At 37.4% G+C, this 10,006-nt stretch overlaps 2 protein-coding genes across 2 annotated transcripts in view; one reads left to right on the top strand and one right to left on the bottom strand.

Annotated features, from left to right (window-relative positions):
• Positions 1–2,164, top strand: part of LOC110020096 (protein ROOT PRIMORDIUM DEFECTIVE 1) — a 2,540-nt gene extending 376 nt beyond the window's left edge. The window contains exons 2-3 of the mRNA XM_020718074.1: positions 4–1,086; positions 2,089–2,164. Coding sequence (XP_020573733.1) covers positions 4–1,061 — 1,058 coding nt within the window. The 3' untranslated portion in view covers positions 1,062–1,086; positions 2,089–2,164. The remainder of the gene's footprint in view (positions 1–3; positions 1,087–2,088) is intronic.
• A 5,636-nt stretch (positions 2,165–7,800) lies between these two features.
• On the bottom strand, positions 7,801–8,542 carry LOC110020036 (vacuolar iron transporter homolog 4-like). The gene has a single exon (XM_020717993.1). It carries the CDS (start codon positions 8,489–8,491, stop codon positions 7,877–7,879), a length of 615 nt encoding a protein of 204 aa, XP_020573652.1. The 5' UTR covers positions 8,492–8,542; the 3' UTR covers positions 7,801–7,876.
• Between the last annotated feature and the right edge of the window lie 1,464 nt (positions 8,543–10,006).

Genomic DNA, 10,006 nt, shown 5'->3' with positions numbered 1-10,006 from the left:
TTCCCCGTTCCCCTCCACGAGTCGCCACTGTTCGCTCTCTTCAGAAGAAGTTCAAGACCCTAGACCTCCAGGGCCGTGCCCTAAACTGGCTCAACAAGTACCCCTGCTGCTTCCAGACCTTCACCGACGGCGACGGTGAGATATTCTACGGTTTCTCCAAGCGCATGGAAGCCCTAGTAAACGAGGAAGAATCTATCAAGACGGCACAAGAGCCAGCCATGGCCCGCCGCCTCGCCAAGCTGCTCATGCTCTCTCGCGATCGTCGCCTCAATGCCGTCAAACTCAACGAGCTCAAACGCGGTCTCGGCCTCCCCGACGACTACATTGTCAGGGTTATTGCCAAGTATCCAGATCTCTTCCGGGTCACGAATCGCTTCGGACGTCGTAACTCAATGGAGATTGAGCTCATCAGATGGGATCCTGAGCTCGCAGTATCGGCGGTGGAGAATGCGGCGATCCAGCGCGGGAAGGAACCACGTTTTGTTTGCTTGCTACCGAGGACTTGGCTAAAGACGCTGGATAATTTTGAGAAATTCAACGAGGGGATTCCCTATATCTCGCCCTATTCTGAAGTGTGGTCGAAAGAATGGGAGGAGTCGGAGAAGCGCACGGTGGGAGCCATTCATGAGATTTTGTCGCTGACCTTGTGGAAAAAGGCTTCGATACTGAAACTAGAACATTTCAGGCGAGAATTCGGTTTACCGCAGAGATTGAACATGTTGGTTCTCCGGCATCCATGCATTTTCTATGTGTCAAATCGGTACAAGATATACACAGTGGTCCTCAGAGAAGGTTACAGGGGATCGACATTGCTGGAGAAGGATCCCTTGGTGATTGTTAAGGATAAGTTTGGGGAGTTGATGCAGGAAGGGCTTCATGAATATAATAGGAGGCGCAATCAGGCTAATCTTGAAAAGAGAAGGAAGAAAGGTGAAATTTTTGTGAAGCAGAAGAAAGAGGAGGTCGAGGAAGATGAAAGTGAGGCGTTGAGCTTCGACAGGATAGAGAAGAGAGAGGAGAGGAGGCGATTTTATAAAGTTCTTTTTGATGAAAATCCATGAGCAGATTTTTGTGAACCTTCTTCAGGTGATTGCATAGAGGAATCTCTAAGCATTGATTCGCTTTGTACAGCAAGCTTTGGCTGTTTGGATTGGTTGAAAATAGATGAGTTTCTTACTTACTGCTTAATCTCAAACTCTCTATATAAAGTTTAGATGAAATTCTTTGTGGTTGATTTGGTATTTGTGATTAATATTATGACTGAAGGACTTGGATTAGGTTGTTAGCCATTTCCATCTGAGTGAGGATTTGTTTTTTAGGTGTTGAATATGACCAAAATCAATCATTTTTTAGATTAATGTTAAATGGATCCTTAAATATGTAGATTGAATCATTAATGAATAATTAATGGGTCATTCAAATGAATGCATAGTAGCTAAACCAAATGCCTTGGGTATAATAATGAATGACTAGTAAGGCATATTTTGATCTATAAATATAGGATGCATGCAAGTTCATCTGGCACAAAATTTCATATAAATTTTATGGTGTAATAATTATTGTTGATCGATTGTCATGTCTGATAACTTTGTCAAATAGGATTTGTTAGATTGGATGCATTGATTATAACTATTATGCTATTATTCATTGTTTTTCTTGCCACTTTTATTGGTCATATTGTATGCTATTCTTTTTCAGTTGTATCTTAGCCAGTAGGTTGAATTTTATACTTATAAAGCCATGTCTATTGATTTAATTAGAATTAGTTTATTAGCTGACCATTATTGAAATTAGAATTTCTAGATTCATGCTTCAGAGGTTTCATCTATTGAATTTTATACTTATAAAGGCATGCCTATTGATTTAATTAGAATTAGTTTATTAGCTGACAATTATTGAAATTAGAATTTCTAGATTCATGCTTCAGACAACTTGGGAAGGTGATTAATTAAGGTTATAAAGTCATATACTTGATTTTTTACGAGTTTATATTCCTTCTTAGATGAATTATTGCAACATATAGTTGGTATTTATTGTATTTTTTTCTGTTTTATGATGGTTCATTGCTTTTTGTTGTACATGAGGCAGGTTGTGGAGATCACAAATGTCGTGGTATTTATTTCAAATATGAACTCTACAAGAAAGCTGGATTGATTAAGGCAGGTGTTATGATTTCATATTTCATTACTATTATTGCTTTGATGTTAGAGTTCATTTGGTTTCATCAAGTTTGAAACTTTCTGGTTTCTCAAATTCATCACCTGATTTTAAGTGTAAAAAAATAACATTAATTCTGAAATGTTACCATACAATTGAAATGTCTGTGAATTCACACAACTTATGCAGGACCTGTGACGATGGAGCGATGTTAAGAAAAGAAATTGTTTTTGGACCCTCTTTTGAGGGAATGATCCTCCTTGTATTTATAGAGTTAAAATGGCTTATGCCTTCAGAAAGTTACAAGTGGGGTTACACAGAAATAAAAGGCCGGAATTGGCATGAGTAGAATGCCGCCTTCGTTGGTTTAGTCAACCATAACTTGGGGATATGAAGTTGCGTGATGAAAAACTTGCCGAACTATGATGAATTACAAGAATGGATATATTGCTAACATACACACCATTCTAAGAAACTTGACGAATGGTACTCAACAGCTAGCACTCGACATCTCGGCTCTTCTTGAACTATGCTAACGTCAAAGGCCCATTGGGTCGTGTTGATGTCCTCATCGGTCTTTTGATAGTCGTTTTCGTTTTGTACATCTTCATTCCTTAACTTCTTATTCTTTTTGGGGCTTTTACGTACATATCGTGCAATTCTTATGTTTTTACACGCTTCCGCTAAGATCTTTAACATCACATCAAAAATAACTTTTCATACATATGTTTATGACACCAGGGTGTATTTTGTGTACAAATCAAATTTCGGTTGTTAGATATGCAAATACAAAAAAAAAAAGGTGCGTTATGTTTGTAAATTTTCATATTATTTCACATCATGAAATTTTGATTGTCCTGCTCAGGTTGACATTGTTATGCACACCATTTATCATTCCTCATAATTGTTGTTTCATTCCTTAACAGCCTTTGTGAAGATGGATGACCCAATGTATGTTGTGGTACTTAACGGAGGTCAGTTTGGGTGAGTTCTAAATACACTAAATTTGAATTAAAATGTGAGTTCTGAATTTATCAAAATTTTTCTCATATCAGAAGTTCTTTTCTTATTGCAAAGCTTTATCTTGAATTAGAGTTGTTTGATTTTCTGAAAAAATAATGCAGCGTAAAATGAATACAATAGATGAATAATATATTGTATTTAAAATACTATGATGTTATTTAGTTTGGTGTAAAATAAATGAATGATTTTATTATTTTTTGGTTTGAAGTAAAATGAAAATATTGCCGACCTCCCATTTATGGGGGGTGTTTCGCTGTAGCTTGATTTAACGTTAAACAGGGTTTGAGCTTTTAAATCCGGATTTTTCAAGACGATCGGCGACAAGCGGAATGATATGTCTGGTCTATTTTGAACCAGGCGAACCGATCAAATTTCTGCCTAAGTATGAGTTCATTGATTCCCCTCGCGTTATTTTGTATTATTTTCCTTTTATCTCTTACAATTATTTTTTTCATCATACATACAAATATATGGACAAATAATTCAATATATTAGGTATAATCTTCCATATATATGCAATATGTTGAATTATTTTATTTCTATTTGAGATGGAGGGATGATGGAGTATTGGAGTGTGGATTTTATAATACAAAATACTAAACATATTATATTCCAGTGTATATATATTTCTCAATATCTATAAATAACTAAAAAGAATATATTTGTTAGAAAGTATATTAAGAACTATATTTTAAAATAAATATATTTGATAAAAAAATATCAAGACATTATTTACAGATTTCTTACAATATAAATTAATAATGACTATATATATATATTATTTAATCCTAAAAGAATAAAGGTCTAAACAAGAAAGGATGCTCCCACATATGGGAAACAATATTACATCAGGAGTCCTGATGCAAAACTGTGTTAGGACTTCAATCACAATGTGTTATGTGTAAAGTTCGCAGGAGTCCTGATGCAAAACTGTGTCAGGACTTCAATCACAATGTGTTATGTGTAAAGTTCGATCTCACTGAATTCAAAAAACTAAATAGTTTAATGTATGACGGGGTCAGACCGTACACGTGGCGCATTGTGATTGAAGTCCTGATGCGATTTTGCATTAGGACTCCTTATGTAATATTTTTTTTCACATTTGGAGGAAAAAGGTATTACCCACACGCGCGTTGTTCATATGGAGGTCTTCTGCAAATAAATAAATAAATAAATAATTTTGTTTGGTTGGTGGTAGGCTTATTTTGTCTATGCATGCTTTTATTAATTATTTAATTTATTTTTTAACTGAAATTGTATTTTGCTTTCTCAAAGTTTGCTTTTTTCAATAAAGTTTGAGTAAAATAATAAATAAATAAATAAATTGGGGGATTTAGACACATACTTTGGACTCATTATGCATTGACGTGTCTAACATCTAACTTTTTATATCTATTTATATACCTAATCTCTTCAAAAATATCATCTAACTTTTTATATCTATTTATATACCTAATATCTTCAAAAATATCATTAAATTTGTTATAATGCTTTTTTGCATAATTGAGTGTTATACAAATAAATAAGGTAAGTTGAATATTAAATATATTAATACATAATCAATCATATGTATGTCATTCACCCTAGAAATTTAGCTGTTATACAAAGGAATTGAATCTTTTTTATTCCCAAAAATAGAAAGGTCATTTCATCCTTAATATGGATAAAAGTTGATGAATGAGATCAATTTGTGACTTTAAACACAAAAGAGATATATACCATTTAGAGTGATATATTAAATATATTAATATATTTGTGTTGTATGGAGATCTGACATACATGCACAAGTAAATGTAAATTGATAGAAATGGCAACAAGAGTTTTTTTTATATGAAAAATCTGAAAGGATAAAAACTATTGGAATTGATATGGTTGAAATAATTTCACAATGTCGATTTAGGTTACGAGACTTAATCGATCATTGAACGACTGGAAACAATATTCACAAGTCGTGCCAGATTTTTATCAGGGAAGTAGAAGAAAACATCGAAGGAAGTGGCGACAACCTGACTGATGTGGAGGAAATCGAATGGCAGGGTCAGTGTCTTTGGTAATGGTGGCCAAACGGTGGTAGCTGGAAAGCGACAATGGTGTTATTGTGGTGGGGATGCCTTGACAGCGGTTTCCATACAATGGTAGTTCGACGGTGACAATGGTTCTGTGGCGGCTGGACAACAGTGGCTCGACGGTGGCAGCGACATGACAGTGGCGGTGACACGACGTTGGTGGGTGAGCAACAGTGGTCCAGTGATAGCGATGACTACATAGAGGTGGTCGGGCTATGATGGGTTGGAGGCTGTGACTAATTGATGACATTGGCAAGCGCTGATGGCTTAACAGTTGTGGAGATAACGACTATCCAACATTGGTGGAGCTTAACGACGATTGTCTAACAATGTTGGTGTTCGATGACAGCGGCCGAGCACTAGTAGCTTAACGGTGTTGGAGCTTGATAGCGGTGGTCAAGACTCTGATAGTGACTGTGGATCTACTATGATGGTTCAACAACCACGACTGCTTGATGGCAGCGACTAGATGGTTGTGGTCCGGTGGCGATAGTCGGGCAATATTGGTACCTCGAAGGTGATGGTCATGTGATGGTAGAGCTATTTATAGATTTTGTGAGCAACATACTCTTTAAATATTGAATGAAGTCGTACCACTATACCATATGACCACCCAATGTGATTCATTTGATCAAATGGTTATGAGCATTGCAATGCCTTCATAATGTTCAAATCGAGTAATCTTGGGTTTGTTAGATTGGGCTCACTAAGACGCTCAATTTGATTATAAGCTTGTTAGATTCATAATCCATTTGATCATTTAATTTCTCATCTAAAGCCTCTGATTAACCCTAAAAATTTTTGATCCAGGCTTGATCAAACTCAAAACGACTAATTTTGACTTGTTGTGATGGTCAGTACGACTATAGTGGATCATTGGTAGAGCTTAATAATGGTTTTTCGATGGTGGTGGGGCTTGACGACGGTGGCCAAGCACAGGGGGTATTTTCTTTCATTTCTCTCTTTTTTTTTAAGTCACATTTTGTTCATTGACATATATTTTCATTTTCCTAATAAGTCTCTCTTCTTGATCATATGAATAATTAGAAGAAGAGATGAACATAAAAGCATGACAACCAACAAAAACGAACAAACAATAGAAAAAACGTGGAGAGCTCCAGTACGACAAACTTCGCTATGATAGGTCAAACATATATGTCCAAACAAGATTAGACAGAAATAGTTTGTGTCAAATATCCGCGAATGAATGCCTACGAAAGCTACTCATAGCCTGAGATTCAGGTATGTTTTCCAGTTATGGAGTCCAAAGTACTCCCAAAGGGCGTATCCCACTTGGTTAATTACATCTTAGGAGTTGCCCAAGAATAGTTTGATCCAAGAAGTTATGCTTACATTTAAAGTGAAAATTAGCACAGGGCTATCAAAGGAAAATTATTTCACATGTGAATACTCTGATGCTTTCAAAGCTCCCGTTAAGCCACGAGGCGGAGAGTGAGTCTCTCGTTGTCCCCACATGTGTAACAAACTCATCGACATACAAAACCTGTGAAATAACTCAATCTTCCTGAAGGGAAATCCCGATACGTCAAAGCACATACAAGTCATGAGGGCAGAAGAGAAATCGTCGTATCCCCAACGGGTGGAAGATCGTCGAGATGATACCAACGAAGACAAAAAGAGCAACATAGCTCAACAGGGGTAGCCAAAGAAAGGAAGGAGTGATCCTTAAAAGGTAGAGGTAGTCAGTTTAAGGTAGTACTGTCTTGAGTAGGCCTACTTAATGGTGGATTCTCCCAAATAAGGACGAATCATCGCAGAACCTGGTTTCATGCCCTAACACATACTGAAGGTCTTAGATGGGTGTCTTGAGCTACGAACGTTGTGAATGAGCAATAAATCATCCCGACTAGTTAAGCAGACACCTTACATGTGTGACATCAAAATTTGACACCAATAGTGGGTTCGACGGTGGTGGAGCTACATGGCGATGGTTCGGCAGCGACAGGGGATCCATACTATGGTCGAGTAGCAATGATCCAACGATGGCCAAGTGACAGTGGTCTAGCAACCATGGCGCCTTGAAGGGGATGGTCATTAGGTGGTGGACCTCGACGACAACGGTGTAGCGATGATGGAGCTCAAAATTCCTCAAGAGCTTGGATCTCACTTTGGCTTTCTCCTCCATGTCCATATCCCAAGTCTCCATTCAAGAATGGACTGAAAAATCTATTTATAGATTTTTTGAGGAAGGTTCACTGTAAAAACTGACCCAGAGCGATTCCTTTGATTGGACGGTGCTTGTCGGGAAGGTTAGTTTGACCATAAGCTTCCTAGAATTAAGGCTTTCGATGATATTGAATTTAAATATAGAACGTTCACCATTAGGGATGATCCGAGATTCATGTATGATAAAAATTATTTTTTTGAGTATGTATCAAATTTCATCATTCTTATCCCATAATTTAATTATAGTTGCATATTTAACACACAAACTTTAATATTTTTTGTTTAATACTTTTAACATCTCAATTGCATCAAAATATATCAAAGAAAACGATTATTAATCAAAGATCAAATTTATATATTTTTCCTTAGCACATGTTTAGATAAAAATTATTTCATCGATCAACATAAACATCATAAGAAATCCAGAAAGCAAGCTGCTTTAACTAAAGCCTACCCGATCTGAACAGCTTCATCAACCCGAAGGTCACGGCCATGGCGGCCCACCCTCCAATCAAAACCCTAATCCCCGCCCTCAAAACAGGAGCTTTTCCAAGCAAAGCTCCAACACAGCCAAATACTGCCAAAGCCAAACTGGCTGCTGCTGCTACCACCCCAATTCTTACCTCATAACTGCTTATAAACCCGGCCGCTAACAGGGGCACAGAAGCTCCTATGGAGAAAGCCATGGAGGACGCCATTGCCGCCTGAACTGGACTTGGCAAGCTTTCCTGATCAGCTAAAGCTTCCACCTTGCTGTCTCTTTTCAGCTGGGCGACTTCAATGTCAAGCTGAGAGTACACAGAGATAAATTCTCCTATGGCCATGCTGCAAGCCCCTGCTACTAAGCCTGCAAAGCCTGATAAAATCATGGCTTTTGGATCTTGTTTTACAGCGCCAATTCCTATCATGAGAGAAGTAATGGAAACCAGACCATCGTTGGCTCCGAGGATTGCAGCTCTGAGCCACTGGGATCTGTTTGAGCAGTTCATTTCTTCAGCGTGTGCTTCATGGATTTCAGAGCTGGGAATGGTTAGTTTGGTTTCAGTGATTGTGGCCATGTATGGGATGGGAGGGAGGAAGAAGGAATAGTATGGAGAGGAAGGAAGGGGATGGGAGAGTGTGGTAGACACGAGCCATGGATTGCTTTTTATAATGGGGGGGTTTGGCTGTAGATTGGTAGTGGGGCGGACACAAGCTCATAATGCTTTTTTTTAATGAGAAGATGAATGCAGAAGTAACATTATTAATTAAAATTAAAAAAAGTTATAAATAACTTGATATATTCTTTTTGTTTGATAATTAGTTTGTACTTCTCTCACAAAATTTTTCGATTTGGAAGAGGGAAACGTTGTTTAAACCAAAATAATTGTAAGATTGAAGGAGAAAATATTAGGTAGTGGTATTGTTTCTTGTTTTTTAGTTTCCCAAGCGTCAGCTGGATCTGAAAAAATATTAAGAGATTTATGTGTCATAACACAAGATAAGTTTTGAATTAATACTTTTTTTATTCGTTGAGTAAGGAGTCATCAGCCAAGATTCGATCGAGCATTGTGTAGGTATGATCGATCAGATTGTTCGACAGTTGGGAGTTGGTAATCCGTTTTGTGGTACTGGCCTCCTACCCAAAGCCTCTAGGAAAAGGATGGAAATGTGTATTCCTCTTTGTTGGCTTCATTTCCCTTCTTGTTAAGAGCATGCTCCATGTCGCACATTTCAGGACATTGAATTAACATTTGTCTTATGAGGCAACCCCAATGATCAGAGCGGTAGAAACCTTGAGAGATAAGTTCAGAGGGAGAGACAGAGAAATAAAGAATGAAATAACACCCAAACTTTTCCCGTACAAGTGAATTGGGTGTTTTGGAGCTCAGTGACCCATTTTTTATATTGGAAGTTGGGGTTACAGGTACGAGTGTAAATGAGCCGAACACGAGGCTCGTTTATATTTCGAGCTCAAAAAGTGTGTTTGTGCTCGGCTCGTTTGCTTAGCGAGCCGAACACGAGCAGTTCATGAACAAAGAGTTGTTTTGACAACCTGTTGACCTCACTTTTGGTTGAGGTCTAGAAACTTTTGCAGTAGCCTAGGTCTAGCCATATGACTTTCCTATTGACTAGTCTTAGAAAATTAGAAAAGGTACCCTCACTATTAGAAATTCAAAGCTTTTCTTTTTTTACTTACTCAACTTGAAATTCCACATAAATTCCACATATTGATCTTAACCTCTAGCATTTAGTAGGTAAGATCATTATGAGAGAATTCAAGAAGAGTTCCTATAGGATTACTTGGCTTTAGTATTGACCCTAGATGTTGACTTGGAACTAGGGTTCACCATATCTTCACAATATATTAATCCATGGTTCATTTAGAATGGATATCTATCCAATTCTATGTGAAATGCCTAACTTGGTCTTTTGCCCCTAGGCACCTCCAAATTACCTAACTACCCATGGGACCTAAATTTGACTAAAATTCCCAAATTTTGCCAAATTACCCAAAATTGATCAAAACCCATTTCAAACACCTTGAATACATCCAAATTTGTCAAAATTTCCAAAAATGGCCAAATTACCAA

The sequence above is a fragment of the Phalaenopsis equestris genome, unplaced genomic scaffold (genome assembly GCF_001263595.1).
Source record: "Phalaenopsis equestris unplaced genomic scaffold, ASM126359v1 Scaffold000090, whole genome shotgun sequence".
NCBI lineage: Eukaryota > Viridiplantae > Streptophyta > Magnoliopsida > Asparagales > Orchidaceae > Phalaenopsis > Phalaenopsis equestris.
The sequence above is the reverse complement of the archived record's forward strand: the minus strand, read 5'-3'. Positions and strand labels throughout refer to the sequence as shown.

Coding starts and splice junctions, on each gene's coding strand:
- LOC110020036 (XM_020717993.1), bottom strand. CDS start 8,491: ATGGCCACAATCACTGAAACCAAACTAACCATTCCCAGCTCTGAAATC.